This window comes from Talpa europaea, assembly GCF_964194135.1.
Source record: "Talpa europaea genome assembly, chromosome: 3".
Classification (NCBI taxonomy): domain Eukaryota; kingdom Metazoa; phylum Chordata; class Mammalia; order Eulipotyphla; family Talpidae; genus Talpa; species Talpa europaea.
In genome coordinates this window covers 29,565,673-29,588,134 of record NC_140069.1, presented here as the reverse complement: position 1 = coordinate 29,588,134, position 22,462 = coordinate 29,565,673, and the positions used below count along the sequence as shown (strand labels likewise).

Below are 22,462 nucleotides of genomic sequence, written 5' to 3'. Positions count from 1 at the left end.
TGTCAGTCCTCCCACAAAATGTGTGTGGATGCCCAGAGCCTAGCACAGTGCCTGGGTACTCATTGGACTGAAGCAGAATCTCTGCAGCAGACACTGAGGACCAGAAGCCAGTTACAGTGTTTCTTCTTCCTGAAAGACTCATAAGCAAGAGTAGAGGGTGGAATAGTGGCTGAAGGAGTTGTCTATAGGTATCATTTAGCCATTCTCTCTGTCACTTGCTCTGTAACTCACTCAGAATAGATTCTGAGAGTTTACTTAAAAGTCAGGATTCTCCATGGGACTCGCTGGTGGCATAAGGGATTAAGTCGCAGCACTCTGAAGCTATCCACAGCCACTGCGGCAGGAGTTTGATTCCTGGCCCGGGAGGTGACCTACATGGTACAGCAGACTTCTCCTGTCTTGCCTGCTACTCCCCTCAGCAGTGTATTTCAGTACATCTATCTGTTCTGCTCCCCACTCTGTCTCTGGTGAATCCTCTCACCACCCTCATCTCTGGCCTGCACCCTTACTCTTGTATGCATAAATAAATAAATCTTAAAAAAGAGTCGGGAGTCTCCAGAGAAACAGAACCAATAGGTTGTGTGTGTGTGTGTACAAAGTAAGAAAGAGACATAGAGACTGAGACATGTAGACAGACGGTAATTATGGGTTTGACAAGTGTGATATTACAGGGTAGACTGGCAGGCCAGAGACCCAAGAAGAACTGAGGTTGCAGCTCTAGCCCAAAGGCAGTTTGGAAGCAGAATTCCTTCTCCGTTTGGGGAGCACGGTCTTTTTTCTCTTAAGATTCTTAAGATGAGGGACTCTCATATTATGGTGGATTGTCTGCTTTACTCAGTCTGTTACTTAAATGTTAATTTTATTTTTATTTTATTTTTTTTAAAGATTTATTTATTTATACAAGAACTGGAATACAGGCCAGATGTGCGGGAGGTTGAGAGGATTCACCAGAGACAGAGTGGGGAACAGAACAGGCAGAATGACTGAAATGCACTGCTGAGAGGAGCAGCGGGCGAGACAGGAGAGGTCTGCCGCGCCATTTGGGTTGCTCCGCAGCCGGCAGGGATCGAGCTGGCACTGCAGAGGCTGCGGACAGCCTCACAGTGCTGCGCTCAAATGCCTGTGCCACCAGGGAGGCCCCTAAATGTTAATTTTATTTTAAAAATATTCTTACAGCAGCATTTAGACTAGTATTTGACCAACCAACTGGGTACCACAGTTTAGCCAAGTTGACACATTAAATAAACTAACACAGCCCCAAAGGAAGAAAGAGGTAGGGCCACCCTAGATCCTCAAGGTGGGTGTTAGAAGAACACAGGACAGGGATTTTTCTGTTCTTTTGGATTCTGAGCTGTTAATACCTGCTTTGAGTGTTTTGACACTGTCTATTTGCTTTTATGACTGCCTTAGTGGGAAGAATGGCCCTTTGTTTGTTGAAACAAAAGAAATTGTTTTTGAGTTTGATTTGGGGAAATTCCTCACAATTTCCTTTGAGCCAAGTGGGGTACTCCACAGATGAGCAAAGCTGGATTGGATGGAACTCACTGCCCTCATGCTTACACCAGGATGAGGGGCTTCTACCTTTAGCAAGGAGTTCTCACTAGTCCCGGGATGCCTGTGGGACCTTGGTGTAAGTTTGAAGGTCTTCCTGTGCTTTGTTTTGCCTTCACGCTGTGGTATCCCTTCTATGGACACTGCATAGAGAGAAAGCCTAGAATTCTGTCCATTAATTCTGCATAAACTGTTTGTTCATCTTTTTATTTCAGTGAACATGAGCATATACATAGCCACCATTTATTCATCCATCACATTTAGTAATCAGAAGCACAACTTCTCCCTGAAGAATTTGATCACTAATCTGGTCCCATCATTTCATTCCCTAGAGGGATCTATAGCCCCGTTTCAGTTTGGTAGGAAGCTTCTACTTTTAGGGACCTAAAGACAAAAAAGAACTGCAGATTTTCATGCCATGGGGGAAGATATTCAGGGGCCCTCATGCCTTAGCTGTGTCATCAATTTGCTGCATGACCTTGGGCAACTCTGACACTTGTCTTCATTTCTAAGTTGGGTGTAATTATCCCTGCCTGTCTTCTCTCACAGGATGTTGTGAAGATTAAAGAGCTGTTGCTACTTTGAAGAATTTAAAGTACCTCACACATGAGCAATGTTCATTAGACAATGAAAACTGGAGTATTTGGAATGTCTTTGAAGGGAAAATCACTAACTTGGAAAAATCAGAACCCAAAGCACCCCAAACAATTCTAAAAATAATAAGCCCAGCTCTACAACATCATAAACCAATGTTACAACAACAATAAGTCTAGGATACCCAATCACCTGTCTTACCACTCAGGCTGGTAGGAGTGAGAGCCTCTGAGAACTTTTCCCTTACCATACCTATTCAAAGAATTGGATGAGAAAAGCAAATATTATGAAGGTGGTTTAAATAGAACGTATATTTAAACAATGGGTTACTTTCGTGATCTCTCCTGCTGTAACTAGTCTGTCCAGCTCGCTTCTCTGCTGTCGGGGTTGCTCACTTTCTCTACTTTCCCCAGGGAAGGACATCTGCAAATCAACCCACCATGGCTGTGAACACACTTGTGTTAATCATGGCGATTCCTATACCTGCAAATGCTCAGAGGGATTTGTTCTAGCCGAAGACAGAAGACGGTGCAAGAGTAAGTGATCTGAACTTGGCTTTCTGCTTTGGTTTGTTTTGGGAGCAACTGCATTTGGAGTCCTTCCAGGGAACAAATCCCTCACCTCTGTTTCTCCCATAAATATAAATATGTAAATGGACATAAATACAAAATGGGGCTAGAGAGTTGAACTGTAGCACTTGTGGAAAAACTTTTGTTTTAAAGACAGTAAGTTCACTATCAATAAAAAAGCTAGAGTGTTCTTAGGCTGAATAAGAATAAGATCTTAGGCTGGAATGAGGGAGGCAGAACTTGGCTGTGCTCTGTGCTGGGCAATTACACTCAGTTCTGGACATTGTACTTTAAGGAGAGTGAGATGGATCAAAGGCTTAAGCAAACAAAAAAATCCCCACAAAACTCCAAAGTAGCAGAAAAAATCTTGAGAGAATTATTTTGTAATCTCAGTGGTGAAAAGGTCTGTCTCAATATGACATAACATGAAACATAAAGACTGTAAAAGAAAAAAGAGGAAATATTAAGAGATTAAAGCCAAGGCACCTTTTTAAAAAAATGATTAGTTATCGGAGATTAAAAAGAAATTTGATGATTCCTTATATTGGCAAAGTATATTTTAATAGGTAACTATAAATTTATCACTAGGTTTCTAAACTAGTATAACATCTAGGAAGACAGTGACAATATTTTAAAGGTAGTTCCACTTTTAGGAGTTTATCTTACTGATATGTCCACATGTTCACAGAGCCATATATTGTATAAAGTTGTTTGGGGATCAAATACTTAAGTGACAGTCACCTCATTCATGATTTATATGACCCGCTCACTCCAGGGAAAGGAAATTAGGCAGAAGCTACGGTTCAGCATGAAGACAGAAACACTCTAAGATAAGCTGTATGATTAATTAGATAAGATCGTGAGCTTCAGTAAGACAGGCTTGGATTTGAACCCCTACTCATATACTTGTGTGACCTTGGACAAATTACTTCTCTTTGGTGTCAGTGCCTTCGCCTATTATATGAAGATAATGCTTCACAGAATTGCCTTGAGAAAAATTTGGTCATGTATTTGAAAGTGCCTACCTCTGTGCTGGCACATGCAAAGTGCTCATTTAGCGATAGGTATTGTACCCACCAAGAGCTGCCCAAAGACGGGGCTCTAGTCGTGAGGTGAGGTGTTTGCTCTTCTTAGGGAATGTTGATCAGGCCCAGTATCTACAGGGTATTGATGTTGTAAAGATGAAAGCAACAAGGAAGGTCACACTCAGTGACCTTTAAAGCTCATGTCCAGCCCTAACAGTCTGCACCTCTGGAAATTAAGGGCTGGAAGCAAATCACAGCTCCATTCTAGTCTCATTAACTTAACCACAGAAGGAAAATGACCAAGGAACATTAGCACGACTCTCCTGCTAACAAGTAGCCAGCCATTCTTCCTGGGCTAAAAGCAAATGTCTGGCACCGCCTTTCCATTCTACCCAGCATTCTTGCTTTCTGGAGAAGCCTCTGCCCTCCATTACAAGGAGGCTGTAAGTCTGATTTTGTTCTATGGGGAAGAGGAGACAACAGACTTGCTGCTGAAACAATATTCTAATATTTCTGAAATCTGCTGGATTTCAATCTGCCATGTGCACACTGTCTGAGTTTTTTTTTTTTTTGGTTTGTTCAAAAAGAGGCTATGAATATAAATGAAGCTCTAAATTGACCTTTTCCTCTTTCACTGATAAAGGATCAATAGGCTGAGTAATGAAGACAATCACTTGGTAGAGAAAGAGGAACCAAATGTCCCAACACACACACATATACAAGTCATTATATTAGCCTGTTTAGTCAAGCCAGGCATAGAAATACTTTTGCATGTGTGTGCCTTTATTTGATTGTATTTTTTTGCTTCACTTTCAAATGTTAGACAGCTGCTTGCTATATAAAACATTTTCTTGCATACTGTAGACTGTTTGAAATGAGATCATCCATTTGGGATCTGTAATATTTTTTATATGGCCCTAAATAACGAAAAATTTTCCACACCCAGATTGCTTAAGTACTTACATAAAGCTTTTACTGTCAGCCACCTGAGTTTCCTGAGAAGCTTCTACAGAAAGAATCCAGAGTGGTAATTCATTTTTCAGTTAGTGTGGCTCAGTAGGGCACTTACAGGTGTGCTGTGTAATGGATGCCACTGTTTTCATTTATTCTGTTACCAAGCACTGGTTGAATTGTGTGCCAGGTGTTGGGACAAAGAAATGAATGAGACTTGGCCCCTGCTGAGGAGGAACTGGCAGACTAGAGGAAGAGCCCAGCACATCATCAGGGGCTATTGTAAGGGTGGAGTAGTGCACGGAGTCCCCTGGAATTTAAGCACTTGGTGCCAGGGCCTTGGTCCTCACTGTCATCCTGCTGTGCCTCGCATGATTCCAGAGCTCCATTAGCAAATGTTGGTTGAATGAGTTAGTAGTGTTAGGGGTACAAGTAGAAGCTGCAAAGCTTCTCCAAAAGCAATGACGGTTGGACTGAATTTGAAGAACGTCCTCTGTTATATCACAGAAAGCCCGCACTAGGGTGCTATTATCCTTGTGGAGTAGTCATAGGAATTTTTTGGGGTGCTGTCAATGTACTTGACCCACAGCCCCTCCCAGACCTAGCTGTGAGTGACCCACGGTACAGTGTGGACCTGGTTTCCTGGACAATTTGTACCTTTGCTGTGTTTTTACTTATGACAAGTCCCTTATTAAGAGAAATGTAAAAAGTACTGTTGCTTGTGACTTTTGCAGTTCCTCCTGTGTGTCCAGGCACACCATGATTTCCTCCTACTCTTGTGCACGTGACTTTTTATCACTTAAATTTCTCAACTTTCCTTTCATTCCTATAGGATGCACGGAAGGCCCAATTGACTTGGTCTTTGTGATTGACGGATCCAAGAGCCTTGGGGAAGAGAATTTTGAGATTGTGAAGCAGTTTGTCACTGGAATTATAGATTCCTTAGAGATTTCCCCCAAAGCTGCTCGAGTGGGGCTGCTCCAATATTCCACGCAGGTCCGCACAGAGTTTACCCTGAAAAACTTCAGCTCGGCCAAAGACATGAAAAAAGCCGTGGTCTACATGAAGTACATGGGCAAGGGCTCTATGACTGGCCTAGCCCTGAAGCACATGTTTGAGAGAAGTTTTACCCAAGGAGAAGGGGCCAGGCCTCTTTCCGCCCGGGTGCCGAGAGTGGCCATTGTGTTCACAGACGGACGGGCTCAGGATGACGTCTCCGAGTGGGCCAGTAAAGCCAAGGCCAATGGTAATGTGGGATGGATGTGTGGCTTACACCACTCAAGACCCAGTTTCTTTAACTCCCGCAGTGGCCACTGGGCATACAAGTGAGATTTCTTTGAGATTATGGAAGGGATTCCTGTCATTTGCTGCATACATCTTTACAAAACTGCCGCCTACAGGCCTTATCAGCACCACCAGAGGGTAAGGGATTCTGGGGAAGAATTCTGGGGAAGGAGAGAGCAGTTAGTCTACACACAGAACAACCTGAGTTCTCACCTACTGCAGCCCACTAGTCAGTGTGTGGTGTCCAGTGGAGAGAATCAGCTAGTTATTTGATCACAGAAAAATATACAAGAGTTCCCCAAAACCGGTTTGGTTGCTTTTGAACTACCTGAAGAATTTGATAAAAATAGATTCCTAGTGGGAAGAACTTTTACTGATATTTTAATTTTAAAAAATCAGTACTTCAAGTGGACACTCTGAGAGTGTAATTGCCTTGAAATAGAAAATACTCTTGGGCTTGCAGGAGGCAAAAAAGCTTTTGAGAAAATAAAAATGTTGGAGGAGATTATGATTCTAAACTCTTGTCACTCACTAAAGCTCAGCCTCTTCCCTAAGGATTTTCTGATCCCATGTATACTGCAAGGAGGCACTTGAGCTTTCTTTAGTTGCATATAGACATGAAGTATGGCAGAGGACTATGGCCTTTGAAAAATGAAAATCCAAAGCGAGGGTGGTTGGTAGAAACAGTGTAAGGTCAAGTGTCTGGATTTCCTGGGGCGATGAGAAAACTGGAGGTATTAAAGCATTTTACTTAAAAGCTACTTTCCTTAAGGACTTGTTGAGGGCAAATTGCTTTAAGAGGTCGTAATAGAGGGGAGAAGGGTGTGCACAGATGAGGGCTTCATTAATTTTATGGCTCCAGTGCCTGCATCAGGCCTGGCAGATAGCACGTGCATGACTAATACTGAGAGAATGAACAAAGGAGTGAAGGTACTAGCAACCCCATCAGTGAACACCATTCGTCCTCACAGAAAGACTGGGTCACATCAGCATCAATCACTCTCTTTGTAACGGGAAGCCTTTCCATACTCACTATTCATTCTGCTTCTCTGAGCCTAGTAGAGTAATAGCCACCAAAAGTGTTGTGCCCTGAATCATCTGGGTGGATTGTAAAATCAGCTGCTCACTTCCAGTTTCTCTGTTTCTAGACTAGCCTGCTAGATAGAGCTCATGTCAAACCCAGGGGCTTCTTTAGCTTATATTCTTAAAGATATCTAGGAAAGCATCTTGTCTCCAAAAATTGTTTAGCCCTCTTATTATCTCAGCGAGACCACCTTAACCGTTCCTCTACTCAGCTTTCCAGGAATTACCTAAAGACAGGTGGTAGATTAAATAGATATTTATTTGATTCTGAATCAACAAGGTTTATCTGAAGTGACATCCTCAAAATGAATTTAATTACTCCCAAGTGTAGTTAACACCATCTGAAAATGGTAGTTATCCTTTTTAGGAAGTTGTACATAAAAGTCACAGACAAATATGCTGAAGTGGACTATTGCCCTTACACTGACTTAGAACAAGGCATAACTCCTGTGCCTTGATTTAAGGAGTCATTTTATGTGTATTTTTAAAAAATGTGGTCTAATGAGTTAGCCAGAATGAGATAACAATGCTGAAAATATTGAAAAACAAGTAGAACTTGAGTTTTTATTTGTTGCTTTCAAAGGAAAAGTATTTCTAATCATTTAAAAAAGCTTTTGGAAAAATCTCACATCCCTGTTGAAATCTGATGTTGATACTTGGATTTATCCTAGTTCTGCCTTTGAGGGTTTCCTACAGTCTGCAGATTCTCCTTTTCAGCTTAGCACCTCCTCACGACTTCATCCTTCCAAGAGGGTTGGGCAGGATGCAGCTTTGCTTGACCCCTGGTTGCTTAACAGTCTTATCCTGTACCTCTGAAATGCAGAAACTAGGTTATAAGGTCATATATTGACTTGCTTCTTAAAATTCTCCCAGAAGAAGAGATTCCCATTTAGTAAGCATAAGATAATGCTCTTTTCTACTTTATCCACAAGGCTAATTCAAAGAAAAGTGAAAGACTTAAGTTACCTTGCTTAGTGCTGAGCAACACAGGTTGGGGATCTAACTCCCCCAACCTCTCCTACATGCTTCACATTCTTGTCTTGGATCCTCCTCTTGCTCATAGGGTCAAAATTATAATAGTGGAAAAATAAAGAGTGGTTGACATGGACTTCTCAAATCCCCTCACTTTGCATATAGTACCCACAACTTCAGACCCTGGGAACACAGCTCTAACTTCCTTGTTCTTAATTTGCTCTGCCCCTTAGGTGTAACTATGTATGCTGTTGGGGTAGGAAAAGCCATTGAGGAAGAACTGCAAGAGATTGCCTCTGAGCCTACAAGCAAGCATCTCTTCTACGCCGAAGATTTCAGCACAATGGCCGAGATAAGTGAAAAGCTAAAGAAAGGCATATGCGAAGGTATTATAACTTACATCTAGGAGACAAACAGGACAGCAAGAACCCTTGAATGAGAACTTTTCTACCCATTCTTTCGGTGTTCCAAAAAAGTGCCTCCACAGTGGGCAGGGTGGGTGATGCTTAGAAACACTAAGTATAAAATGTGGAACAGGGGAGAATATAAAAGTAATAGCTAATATTGCCTGAGTGCTTGCTGTGTGCTGAGCAGTATAAGTGTACTGACTATACCAGCGTATTTAATAGAGTTGATTGTTTCACTAAGACACGGCCATTGTATGTATCAGGAGAGCCACTGCCAATTTCAGGATATGCCTGTAATCAGAATGGACAGGACAGTAGTCCTTCCAAGCCCACTGTTGAAAACGAAAGAATGCTTCCTTTGTGGACTACTGTTTACAGAACAGAACTGCTCTTTAGAATTTGTATTTTTTTATGTATGAGTTCTGTATGCTTTTCTCCTGTTTACTCATTTTGCCAGCTATGGTTATATATAGCAATTCTGCCCATTTTTCCTTTTCCTCATGTCCCAGGTTCAGTTACCAATAAAATCCCAGTCTAAGGGATGTGCCTATATCCTCTAAAGAAAATAAAAAACAGGGCCTCCCTGGTGGTGCAAGGGGTTAAGCATTGCAGTATGAAGTAATCCATGGCCTCTACAGCACGAGTTCAATCCCCAGCCAGCCAGGGAGCAACCCACATGGCACGGCAAAACTCTCCTGTCTCACCTGCTGCTACCCTCAGCAGTGTACTTCAGTCAGTCTGCCTGTTCTGCTCCCCACTCTGTCTCTGGTGAATCCTCTCATCCCCTGCACCTCTTGCCTGTACCCCAGCTCTTGTGCATAAATCAATCAATCTTTAAAAAACAAACAAAAACAAAAAACAATGAGATGAAGGGGGACCAGAGAGAGGAGGCCTTTCAGATTTCTAATCCAAGTAGATAATTAATGTTCTTTTTTTTTTTTTAGATGTATTTATTTATACAGAGGTGTGGGAGAGTGAGAGGATTCACCAGAGACAGAGCGGGGAACAGAAAAGGCAGACTGATGAAATACACTGCTGAGGGGAGCAGCAGGCGAGTCAGGGGAGGTCTTTCGTGCCATGTGGGTTTCTTCCTGGCCAGCTGGGATTGAACCCCCACTGCAGAGGCTACGGACAGCTTCACAGTGTGGTGCTCAACCACCTGCACCACCAGGGAGGCCCAGATAATTAATGTTCTATTTGACTCAAGTTGAAATGCCCTCAAGTGGAGATGCTGCCAGTTCAGCTTAATCCTTGGACAACTTCAAGTTTTATTCTCACCCTGCCTTCTACATGCCATTGGGGAAGGGGTCGTAATCTTATGGAAAAAGATGCACATAACACGTCCAGGTTCCTCTAACTGGAGAGAACTGCCTTCGAGTAATCTTGGATTATCATCTAAGTAACCAGTTGCTTTTCAATCTGTGGTGTTACTAAATAAAATCAAATATCCTGGGTTATGGCAGACAGATAAGGAGTTGGTCTGGGATGAGTTTCCCAAAGGACACATGCCTGCAAGTGGACAATTGTCACTCCTCTTGGTCATCTTTTTTTTTTCTCTCTCAGCTCTGGAAGACTCAGGTGGAAGTCAGGATTCCCCAGCAAGGGAATTGCCAAAGAGGGTCCATCAGCCAACAGGTAATTTTTAACTTAAATTTTTTTCACATCATTGTTCATTTTTAAACAATATTTGCTTCCCCCATAGTTTCCTTCACCAATGCACCCGTGCACGATCACCTCAGTCCCCTGTGCTCCTTCTTCCCTCCCTCTGATCCCTCTCCCTCCTCCTCCCCTGCAGGATGTCTCTGGTTTATAACTGTCAGTTTTATTTTGCTGTGTTTTGTATTATTATTTTTTTACACTGATGTCTTATTTGGTTCCCCTATATTCCTCCTATAAGTGAAATCATCCAATATTTTTCTTTTTCCTTCTGACTTATTTTACTGAGCATAATTCCTCCTAGCTCCATCTACCCAACAGGTAATTTTTTTAAAGCAGTGTTTTTAGACCCTTTATTGGATGCTTCCACCATGCTTTCTCCCCAGACAGCTGTAAAAAAGCAAAAGTAAGATTTTAATTGTCAATAATGACTTATTTTTCTATCTCTACCTGATAGGAAACATTTTGCTACATTTTAAAAACCATAGTTAGAAATAGTCTTTCTGCTGACAGTCTTTTTGCTACAGTAAGTTCCAAAGTAAAACTGTTCCACATGCTAGGAATACCATGCACCTTACTCTGACCACTGAGGGTTGTTTTATAACTGTAACTGTGTTAAGCAGGTTTGACTTCAGTTTTCTTTCTCTTGACAGAATCTGAGCCAGTCACCATAAATATCCAAGACCTACTTTCCTGTTCTAATTTTGCAGTGCAACACAGATATCTATTTGAAGAAGACAATCTTTCACGGTCCACACAAAAACTTTTCCATTCAACAAAATCTTCAGGTAATTCCAAGTAAAATACCACTGTACAGTAATTTGAAAGCCTCTCAGCTTGTGAATAAACTCAGCTTAAAAGGAGGAAAAGGACAGGAGGAAGCAGGAAATGGGATGGGGGAAAGAGAACTTATGTGAGAAAAAAAAAAATAAACTGAAAGAAATAGTAGTCTTCCCCAATCCACAGTAAAGGCCACTTCCCGTGTTGGAAGCATATAAATCCCTTTCCTGGTATTTACTGGATCTGGCCACATGGAAAAAGTTGAATGTGTCTTTCACTATGGTTTCCTTCACATGCTGATTCAGACTGATTTTATGCATTTGGGAAATCTGGTGGGTTATAGAGGTAAAAGCTTTCCATCTGCTTTCTCAGGAAATCCTTTGGAAGGAAAACATGATCAATGCAAATGTGAAAACCTTATAATGTTCCAGAACCTTGCGAATGAAGAAGTAAGAAAATTAACACAGCGCTATATCCTTTGCTAATATCATGCTTCTGTATGGAATGCAAAGAATATTATCAGAACTTCACAAATACTACAAGTGGGCATATGTCAGGTGAAGTCATTTACATGAAGTCAAGAATAATGAATGCCAGAAAAAGTTTTTTACTTAAGCAGTTGTTTGAGATCCAAGGGCAGGTCAAGCTTAGCTGCAAGGGTCAAGCCTTTACTTGTTATCTGCAGTTCTAGATAATTTAGCAATAAAGCCAGTCAATTAGTATGCAAAGTAAAGAAAAAACAGATTTGTTTAACTCCTTTACTGCTGGGAGGAAATGGGAGGGATGTGCCTCCCATGAGGTGTGTACATTAAGGGTACTCTGTGTACAGGCAAAGAATGTTTTAGAATGGATAATTTTCAAATTCCTTCTAAGCTCAAACCTTTCCTCTGGCCACAAGACACGCTACAGCCACACTAGTCATGTGTGGTTGCCTGAGGACTGGGTTTGTTTGTCTTTTGGGTTTTTTTGTTCCTTGGCAGCAAAGATCTTTTTTATCGCCACTGTAAAAGATGAAGCATGCTACCAAGGGAACAGCAGGATCCAGTGATTCATTAAAACAGTATTACAAGTAAATATTACAAGTAAAAGGAATGCTTGCGATAATGGAGAAATGGGGATTCTGTGATTTTACACACACAACACCCTGCCAACTGCTCTGAACTTAAACTTACAGTAAACTTACTAAAGCCGGCTAGTATCTGCCTCAACATGCATCAGCTACCTGTAGAGAGATGGTTTAATTTGAACTATCTCTGTGCAATGGGTTTGTATAATAAGGAACAGAATATAGCTATTCCCTTTCTGAAAGCTGGAAATATGCTCCTCCTGATTAAAATAATCTAACAGCAGTTGTAGAGGGCTCTCTTCTGCCACCAAGGGGCAGGTGGAGGGTATTAAGGAACATACAAGGAGGAGGTAAAACACACTCTACTCTAATGCCCCTTCCTCTCCCTTTCCCACAATACCGCTGAAAGTCCACTTCCCAGGAAAACCAAGTCAGTTAAAACAAAGTATAGGTCAGCATTCTTCAAGGCTTCTCCCCTTTAGCGGTAGCTGGCGTCAACGGCATAAACTCGCCATCTGCCTTATCTTACAATGTCCCATCTTACTTCCAAGTTCTGATCTTTCCCTCTTCTTCACCCATTCCCAGTCAGTTCTGGCTATGGCTAACTGATTTATAAGCAATAGGGGAGTAGAGCTACAAATTACAAAAAAAAAAATAATAATTTAGACTGATGTTAGTACTTAACCTGGAATGTATTTATAGTCCTGTTAGTATAAACTTACAAGTCAGGGTTTTAAAATACTTAACAAAAAAACGAGGGGGGGGGCAGCCTTTTATTTTTCAGAACAGCCCTATTTTTACGTAAGTAAATCAAGTTGTATTTGAATGAAAATAAACTAGGCAATTCAGATTTCTCTTCCTTAATTTGAGATATACTAGAAGAAATGACACAGAGGATGGAAGCCCTGGAAAATCGCCTGAGATACAGATGAAAATTAGAGATGCTCTACATTGTTTGTATGCCATGGTATCCAGGATTACAGTGAAAGCTGTTCAGGGTCCCAAAGTTCAAGCTATTATTGATTCTGTAAAGTAAAACATAACAAGTACTGAGAAAGCTGGTTTGCTATAGAATGGGCCAAAGTAAGCACTAACTTGTGTAAATTTGAGAGAAAAAAATCCTGAATCCTAGAATGTTTACCAAGAGAATAAGCTATGCAAGGTATTCTGTAACATGCTGTGGACAGGATTTGCTTTTGTCTCCTCCTGCCTTAGAGTTGTGATCTTATTTGACTACAAAATGAAAGTTTGCAGTCTTACTTCTCGAGAACACTGGCCACAGGAAAAGCTATTTTTTGTATTGGAATTTACCTTGATATATGTATATGGATGTATGCATAAAATCGTAGGACAGATGTACTTGTATAACAAGTTGAATTTTTATACAGTATTAAAACGCACCATTTCAGAGAATGGTATCCTGTATGTAATTCTTAGCTTACCTTATTCTTTTTTTCATGGGATAATCACTTTTATATTTTGAGGCAGGCAGGCAGGCTAAATGAGGGAAGAAGGAAAGAAGGAAAGAAGGAAGGAAGGAAAGAAGGTATATCAGCCAATTTCACAGCACTTGTAATACAAGTAAAGTGTCCTTTCCTGAGCCATTTAGTTTCTCTTTGTGGAGGAGGGGAGTCCTAGGGCAGAGGGTATGGACCTTTTTCACTGAAGTCCCCCAAACAGGGCCAGGGAGAGGGGAAAGCTGCTTTGGGCTTCCCAGGAAAGTGGACCTCCTGTGGGAAGCCTGATCCACACCTGAGGACCCTCGTGGAGTAAGGTAGGTCTCTCTCCTCCAATGCCTTCTGGTGTCTTTGCAGAGCTGGCCACCACATGTTTTCCTCCCAGCACATGAAGGACATTGATCTTTTTTGTGGTGGCCCTACCGTCCTGTATACACACTGTCCACAGCTCACTAGACTCTATTTCTGGTTGGAACTGGTTGCAGGTAGTTCAGTATGTTTCCATTTCTGGCTGGATCTAGTTCTGGCCAGCTTGAAACTGTTGCGCTTGGAGGCAAAGCCCAACTCTGGGCCCAGTGCACTGGCTAACCCCTGAGTGCAAGCCAAGCCTGCTGGTTCACCACAGGAACCTTTAGGAAGAGCCCAAGATCAGGTTTGGTCGGCTGGTCAACCTCAGAGCTTGGAGCGTGGTCACAGAGGCCAAGGCCTGTTGGCGGACTTCTTGCCTCTAACCTGGTAAGCCTGCAGACCAAGCCTGGTTGGCTGATCGACCTTGGTCTTGGAGCTAAGAGGCTCCAGGGTCCTGAGGCCAGCTGGCTGACTGCTTTCCACTGATCCCCATAATATGCAAGAATAGTAAGGCCGACTGGTGTACCTCAACTTGGAGCTCCTAGGGACGTGGCCCAAGACCTGATGGCTGATTGCTTGCCACTGGCCCCCGCGAGTCTGCAGGCCAAATCCAGATCTGTGCCCTGTTCCGAGTCTGACCATCTGGCTGAACTCTGACTTGGAGCCATGAGGCCAGAGACTGGATTCTTTGCTTAACTTTATTTTTTTTTTTATTTTTTTTTTTAATAGAGGCATGTTTTATTTATTTATTTGTTTGTTTGTGTTGTTTATACATGCACTGGGTACAGTCAGAAGCCTGGGAGGGTGAGAGAATTCACCAGAGCCAGAGCGGGGAGCAGAGCAGGCAGAAGGACCGAAGTACACTGCTGAGGGGAGCAGCTGGCGGCAGAAGAGGTCTGCGCGCCATGTGGGACCCTCCTCTGGTGGCCGGGGAGCAGCCGGGGATCGAACCAGCGCGGCAGAGGCCGCGGGCAGCTTCGCAACCCAGCGCTCAACCGCTGCACCACCAGGGAAGCCCTCTTTGCTTAACTTTAAATGCAAGGTATAGATAGATACATGAGAAACAGCCAATAAGCTTATAAAAAAAGTTTAATCTTTCTTGCCCTTGGGCAAGCTCCTCTAGCTATCAGGAGGGAAGCTGTAGACAGTGACAGGGTAGGGCTCCGGGTGAGTAGTAAAAATATACATCTAAACGGAATTCAATAAATCCACATCTATCTATGGCAAAACTCAGATAAATCTAAAGTATATGGTAAAGTATGTTTCTCTACTTTTCAAACCATTTCCGAAAGAAAAAAATACTAGTTCAAAGACACATATACACATATAAAGTACAAATGTTCTGGAAGGATATGTCCCTGGGAAAATAAGGCAGTGGGACAGTCAAATGAACACTTCAACTGTATGTACTTCAGTTCAAGGTACCTAGAGCAGCAAAGAACACAAGTGATAGTTTTGTTAAGAAACTCAAAAGGACATCTACCCCAGGGAAGCTATTGTATCCTGGAAGCCAGGTGATGCTTTATAAACAAAACGCTTTGAATATACTTAAGTCTAAATATTTCAAGACAAGTCTTTCCATCAGAAAGTCCTCCCCAAGGGCAATGTGCTAGAGTGGAAAGAACATTCCTTAAGCCTATCTTGTCCAAAAATCTTGATTCTTTCCATATATAAGAATTGACTCAAAATATTACACCTTCAGTTTACATTAGAATCATCCACTTGATAATGAAAACAGATTCTCATCAGGAAGTAAAATAATGATTTGTGTTGGCATTACTTTCTGAGAAGTAAAACTACCTTCCATTTAGTTCAATTCTACTTCACTTACTGCTGAGTCCCTGCTCCCTCTAGTGGCTGTGGAGACAGTGGCCAGCTTTTTTAAGCTATTAAACTCATCTCCAGATTTTCAACTATCTCTAACTAGAGGAGAAAATCAGTTTAACCTTCTGAGAAACAAAGGTCTCTCACCAACCTATCAAATTTACAAAATAACTGAAGATATTTAATGTTTGAAGTACTCTATTTTCCTTATTTCTGGCATTAAGGCCTTCAAATTTGTTTATCATGCGACTTTTTCAAACCTTGATTTCCTTACCTGTTAAATGCAACTAATAGTACTACACACTGGGTTGTCAAGAGGATTAAATGGGTTAACATGTACTCTACGTTAGTGTCTATTATTTTAAATGCTAACATTCTGGACTCGCCAACTACAAGCTTATCAATGAGAATAGTGTGTTTCAAGCCCTAGTCTTTATTCAATCTGGTTTTTTGACTGTATTAGGTACCAGGCACGAAAGTGATATAGTGAGACAGCTGATTAATACATGAAAAACAAGTCTGTGGTAACTCAGAAGCATCCAACCTAGACTGCAAGAGAATATTGGAATAAGCTTAGAAAAATATGAGCAATGGGCCTCCCCGGTGGTGCAGAGGTTGAGCGCTGGGTTGCGAAGCTGCCCGCAGCCTCTGCAGCACCGGTTCGATCCCCGGCTGCTCCCCGGCCACTAGAGGAGGGTCCCACATGGCGCGCAGACCTCTCCTGCGGCCCGCTGCTCCCCTCAGCAGTGTACTTCGGTCCTTCTGCCTGCTCTGCTCCCCGCTCTGGCTCTGGTGAATTCTCTCACCCTCCCGCGCTTATGACTATACCCTGCTTGTATAAATAAATAAAAATCTTTAAAAAAAAAAAAAAAAAGAAAAGAAAAATATTGGCAAATGTCACGGCAGGCAAAGGGAACAAATCTAAGGGGTTGGAAATAAGAGTTACAAGATCAGAATTTTTCATAAACCAAATTACCATATTCTGGAAGATACAAGTAACTATTCATTCAGAGCAGCCTAAGTGTAGCTTTTCTCTATCCCCCTTTGTTATTCTCCACATACCAGAGACCACAACGAACACTCAACACCTCAGCTCTTTGGTTTTTCCCTACCTCCAGACCTGCCTGAGTATCTGGCAGCAACTTAATGGCACCTCATCAGTTGCCCCAGCTGCCTATCAGTTGATTCTAGAGTCCAGAGAGTGAGGTTATGTTTTCTATCTTCAGAAAAGGTAAGCCAAATCATCACCATCTAGAATATTACTTTCTAAAAGCCATCTTTCAAAAAAATGCCTGCAGTGTGAAAGCCATGCAAATGGAACCATTGCAAAGAGGTGGTACACTGGCACCCACAATACTATATTCTTCAGGTCACTACCCCTTAAGAATCTAAATTGGAACCAGTCAACCCCGAGGGAAAGCAGTGTAGTAATTCAAATAGCATTTTGAAAGTTGACCGAGTGAAGGGGAAAAAACAAGCACACATAAACTTCCCTACTGAGACTGAAACTATGGAAATGGACTAACTGCGACAGACATTTTTAGGCACTTTGGGACATTTACATCTTTTTATGTAACTTGAGGGCTCTTACCCAGGAGTTGCTACATGTTCAATACCTGACTCTGGATAGAGCATGGAAGGTATCCTCACCTAGTCACCAGTGCCTATCAACTGACTCTAAAATCCAAAAGACATAACCATTTCTGACACTTCTATATCCTTCCTAGACTGTGGAGTGTATACAAGGTCTGTACCATCCAAATGCATAAATTAAGATATATCTAAACCAACATTCTCTCCATCCCCAGTAATTCTTGAATGTTCCAAAGGATATTAACAGATATGGGAAAAAGGTTCCACAGAACATACTTCAGTTTCTCTTAGGGCTAAAATTATATACAGCACAATTTAGGCCACTGTAGACTCAACATTTATTGAACATCTGTTAATTCTGAAATCATCCAAGTAATTTCAATACCCCAACCACTGCAAACCATTAAGATCCTTCTTTACTCAAGTTGAACAGAACTTTCCTCAGCCTGTGACAATTTTCTGGGTGAGGCAAACAAATTTCATTTAATCTCTTTGCTACTCAGAAATGGTAGATTTAAGCTGGACTGTAAACTACAATTTTGGTTAAATTCCAGGTTATCGAACTTAGCACCTCTCAAACATAAAATGCCAACCATGTCCTGAAACTGGGATTATGACAATTAACTCTTAAAACAAAGACTTAACAAGAAAGGAACACAATTTACTTCCTTTACAAACACAAGAAGATGGTAATTGGAACGTATAGCTCTTATTCCCTCACAGTCTTATCTGAGATTTAACTGCCTCATCCTCTCTAATATTCAGAAAAGTGTACTGAGACAAGTTACAAAGGAAAAAATGAAAACGAATACAGTGTTTAACAAGCTCCGGCCAGTTTTATTAAAGAAAAATTTTACATGATTTACTTTTCACCAGTCTGTTCTGGCATGCTTCTAATGATATCAGAATCACCTAGAAAATAAAACAGTCATTTTACAATTTGTTTAATATGAAGTGGTAATCATCAAACTAGCAGTGGTTATGCTGATGTTATCACACTAGCTGTGCGGTCACTTCTTGAGGTTATTCAAAGATACCTAGAGTCACAGACACTGTCCACACAAAATCCATCATATAAATCAGTCTTAGTTTATTACCAGCATATATAAAACCAGACCTAGGGTAAGAACTAGGCCTGGGGACACATGCATGGTCATAATATAGCGAATGTTTAGCCTGCCCTGATTATCACAAAATCAGAACAGCGAGAATATTCGCCATTATGTTATGATTTAAAACTAAGTTCAAAATATAACAGGATGCATATTTGTAAGGCACTTGTTTTCCTCTTATTTACCTGTCTGTTCTCAGGAAGCCAATAAGGTACTGTTTCACCTAATTATTCTCCCCCTTTATCATTTCACCTTTACCAAAGTCCTACAAGTCGTAATTTCTGAGGTGCTTCATGAAATAAAATTCACCTCAAAATTAAAAAAATTAGCTTATAATGAAGTAATTATAATGGGCTAACATTATCTATTTGATGTAAAATGATACTACAGACTTCCCCTTGCAATAGCCAAATTCTCACTAACTGAACAAAGTAACCAAAAACATCTATATAGCAAGGAATACTTGTATTTTAAAGGGGAAAAATAATTTTATGATTCAAAGAGCATACCTGGGTCAATGATAGCCAGTGTGCATACTCTGTAGTATTTTCCACACGCTGTGCCCAATTCAATATTATTACCACTGTAGTGATGGACACCAGTTTTGGCCAACATGGCGTAGTACTCTATTTCAGATTTCCTGTGGGAATCAAAAACAGGGACAATATATGCCATACTAAGTGACCGAAGACTTAGGGTTACTACTTCTCTCATAGTGTTTATCAGAATCAAACAGTAATTAAGCCAGTTATTACTGTCAAAAACACTATCATATCCACCAGCTAATATGACCTGTTCTTTTGTTGGATCCTTTCAGAGATGGGGAAACCAGTACTATCTACTGAGCAGCTACCATGTTTAAGATGATATTTATGCTAATGGACACTAGAGAGTAAAGTGCAAAATAAAAGCATTATTTACTTAGCATTTACTACATGCCAGACTCTATAATTCTCATGGTAATCTCTTAAGTCCCCCCCTTTTTTTAAAGCTAATGACGATAAGTGAGGTGCAGTATAAATAGCATAGGATCCAGAAACTGAACCTATGTTATCTTAAAAAACAAACATTTCTATAATCTGGTGTCCAAATCTTAGATAAGGGATGATATTACTTACCCAGTTAACATTTCTATGTCAACTGTATAGGCAGATGGCTTTATAAATTCCAAGAGAGCCCTAATGGAATCATGCCATTACTGAATGTATGCACCCACAAACCAACACTGCCACAAAGTGCTTCTTAAAAATGCATAATCTTAGGCCCCATCCCAGACTCATGAGATCAGAACCTGTATTTTAACAAGATCACTCTTGTGATTGTGTGCACTTCACGTTTTAAGAAGCACTGTCACAGAAGGCAGGTTTGAAAGATTAGGGGTAAGCCCCAAGCGCAAGATGGGATGCAGAACACCCAAACTGTGTCAATTATATAAAATGCTGTCCTCACAGGACATTATGCCTTACCACTGAAAAATCAACCCCCAGTTAGTAGACTGAAAACATGATATATTTACAAAGTCAAAGTTTCTAAAACTTATTTACCCTTTTAATTCAATTTCAAAAGTGAGCCAAGCAAAACTATGGGTCTGGGAATTGACAAGTAGGATGAATTAGTTAAGTCAGGCCAGCCTGAACTTTACTAATCTAGTTTTATTACAGTAAAACAAGTTTATCCATCAAGTACCTTTAAAGCACCTCAAACCAAAAAACGCAGGATACAGAAAAATTACGTGTTTGCTTCCCTGAAAAGATGCCGCTCTATGGTTTTAACCTTCTGCCACACTCTGCTCGCCAAGCTTCCACATGGTGAGAACATGATTAAGGGAGGGTATCATGAGCCAAACACAATAAGCAACCTTAACTCATTTTACAAGCATTCCTTGGTAAAACATTTCACGAAAAATCGAATTCATGCTATCCGGATTTCAAGTTTACACTTCTAAATATTCGCTAAAGATGAACTTGCAGAGGCGACACACACACTCACACTCCTTCCATTACCTCAAGGCTGGGCAGTTGTTGGCGAGGATGACCAGTTTAGCTTTGCCTTGTCTGATCATTTTCAGAGTCTGCTTGTACCCCAGCACGTACTTTCCACTTTTCATAACAAGTTGGAGCCTAGAGTTGATCGACTCCAGCGACTTTTTCTACAAGGCAAACATTTAACACCTACTTAAACACCTTGTTACCACCTCTAAACGAGATCCATCCAGACTTCTTGAAGCCGAGCCCCTTAATAAAGCCTTCAAAGTAGAGTCCCAAATTACTGAAAGGGCCTCTTGGGGTCCTTCTGTGACCCTCCAAATGCCAATGGTCATGCTGTCTCCCCTGTGTGCTCAGATCTGCCCGCCCCGGCCGAGACTCCTCTCCACGTGAATGTGCTTCCGGCATGGCCCGCTTGCTTCACTCACCGTCTTCTTTGCGGCCACCATCTTCCTGCCTTAGGTGCGGGATGGCCCCCAACCTAGAATGTAGAGGAGACGGCAGACAGTTTAGGATTCGGAGCTCCAAACGGTAATGCGAAGGACTCCTCGCGATGCCTAAACCTCCACCCGAAGGAGCCCACTCACCAAGAACAGCCGCCAAGATGGCCGGGGAGAGAGAAAGGAAAGAGTTCCCACAATGCAAAGCTCTTCACGGCTGAACCGAGACACCGGGACCGGAAGCGGAAGCACATCGCAAGTGGAAGGGGCGGGGCAAGCAGCAGAGGATCGGTACTGGTTGCTTTAGATACCCTACTTAACGTGGTAGTGAGACTGTACACTCCGCTTTACAAACTTCGCGGCGCTGTTACTCTGCTGCTCCGATCTGCGCTCTGTGAACCGAAGAACATCGAGTCAAGCCGAGAAGCAGTCAGAGGGTGAGACGGTAGGGGCGGTCTGAGGAGGCGGTGGTCTTAGTGTGGCGGAACTCATCTCTGCCCGAAGCCGCAGCTCTAGGGGGAAGACTTCAGGAGGACTCCAGTGCGCCTCATTCCCGGGTCCACTCACCGGAAGTAGAAGCTCCGCCGAGCTGAAGCGGCTGCGTGTGCTCCTCGCGCTCGGCTGTCTAGTGGGTTCCTCCGAGGACGGTGGCGATGCTCGCTGGCCGTTGATGACTACGTGATCGTATTAGCGTGAACTTGTAAGACGAATTTTCACAGAGAGCGATAAACCGGTCTATTTATTTTCGTTGTGAAAGTTGGACCTTAATGTAGACATCCAGTGACTAGCATTCAAAATATTAGGCACATAAAGCATCACCCCCACTGTAAAAAATTTAAAAGATCAGACCAGGGGAGGGGGAAGGAGATGGCTCAAAATAAGGGAGGGAAGAGCACAAGGGACTATGGTGGTGGTTCACGGGTGATGTGGTGGTGGGAAATCTATGGGGACTACACAGGAGCGGAGAAATCAGCTATTGTACAAAAATAAACAACAATATAAGAAAAAGAAGTAAGGTCAGAACAATAGGTAAACAATTTTTTGTGTCATCGTTTCCTTTTCATACTATTTGAATCTTTTGGCTCAGCAATAGCTACTTTTAGGACTTTATCCCACAGAAAGTCACAGTTGCCTCCAAGACATGTGAACAAAGTTATTTATTTCAACATTTTTAATAGCCAAAAAAACGAGATTAAATGCTTTTTAAAATCCTTAACCAATGATATGCTTATACATACGTAGATAAAATATCTGTAAAGTTAATCATCAAACCTTTTCTCTGAGAGATGAAAATAGTGGTAAGGAGAAGACATTTACTTTTTCGTGTATTTTAATATTGTTTTAGTTATTTTACAGCATGCATTCATTAATGTTGCAGAAAAAGTTCCTTTTTTAATAAGAAAGTGTTTTTTAAATGCATGTCTTCTGAAACGTCAGTTATATTTTAAGTTAGTATTTTTCAGTTCACCTGAGTCAGAATCACCTGGAATTTTGACTCCCAGTATTCACTGAAGTCTGTGGAAGAAATCTCTAGGTGTGGGACATTGTCATCCAAGTTTAATTAGCATCCTAGATAATTCTTACAAATATTAAAATTTGAGAAGTAGAGACCTAAAGAAAGATAGCTAAATTGGTTGAAGCATGCTTGCTTACATATACACTAAATAAAGATGCCTTACGTTTTTATATTGCGCTCAATACTTTCAAAGCTTTTCAGTATTCACTTTCCCCCAGTAATCAAGATAGATATTGCCCCCATCTTAGA

At 41.5% G+C, this 22,462-nt stretch overlaps 2 protein-coding genes across 4 annotated transcripts in view; one reads left to right on the top strand and one right to left on the bottom strand.

Moving 5' to 3' along the window:
- Positions 1 to 12,870, top strand: part of MATN2 (matrilin 2) — a gene marked incomplete at its 3' end in the record, with an annotated part of 114,132 nt that extends 101,262 nt beyond the window's left edge. For 2 of the 3 annotated variants that reach the window (XM_084230323.1, XM_084230321.1), the window contains 7 exons: positions 2,559 to 2,681; positions 5,523 to 5,936; positions 8,263 to 8,415; positions 10,000 to 10,071; positions 10,746 to 10,880; positions 11,245 to 11,346; positions 12,818 to 12,870. In XM_084230323.1, coding sequence (XP_084086449.1) covers positions 2,559 to 2,681; positions 5,523 to 5,936; positions 8,263 to 8,415; positions 10,000 to 10,071; positions 10,746 to 10,880; positions 11,245 to 11,346; positions 12,818 to 12,870 — 1,052 coding nt within the window. The remainder of the gene's footprint in view (positions 1 to 2,558; positions 2,682 to 5,522; positions 5,937 to 8,262; positions 8,416 to 9,999; positions 10,072 to 10,745; positions 10,881 to 11,244; positions 11,347 to 12,817) is intronic. The other variant, XM_084230322.1, reaches the window with a different exon arrangement.
- A 5,101-nt stretch (positions 12,871 to 17,971) lies between these two features.
- On the bottom strand, positions 17,972 to 20,706 carry RPL30 (ribosomal protein L30; the record flags this gene model as incomplete). The annotated part of the gene is made up of 4 exons (XM_084229143.1): positions 17,972 to 18,072; positions 18,782 to 18,912; positions 20,276 to 20,421; positions 20,686 to 20,706. The coding sequence occupies 4 exons, from the start codon at positions 20,704 to 20,706 to the stop codon at positions 18,023 to 18,025; spliced, it is 348 nt and encodes a 115-aa protein (XP_084085269.1). The 3' UTR covers positions 17,972 to 18,022.
- Between the last annotated feature and the right edge of the window lie 1,756 nt (positions 20,707 to 22,462).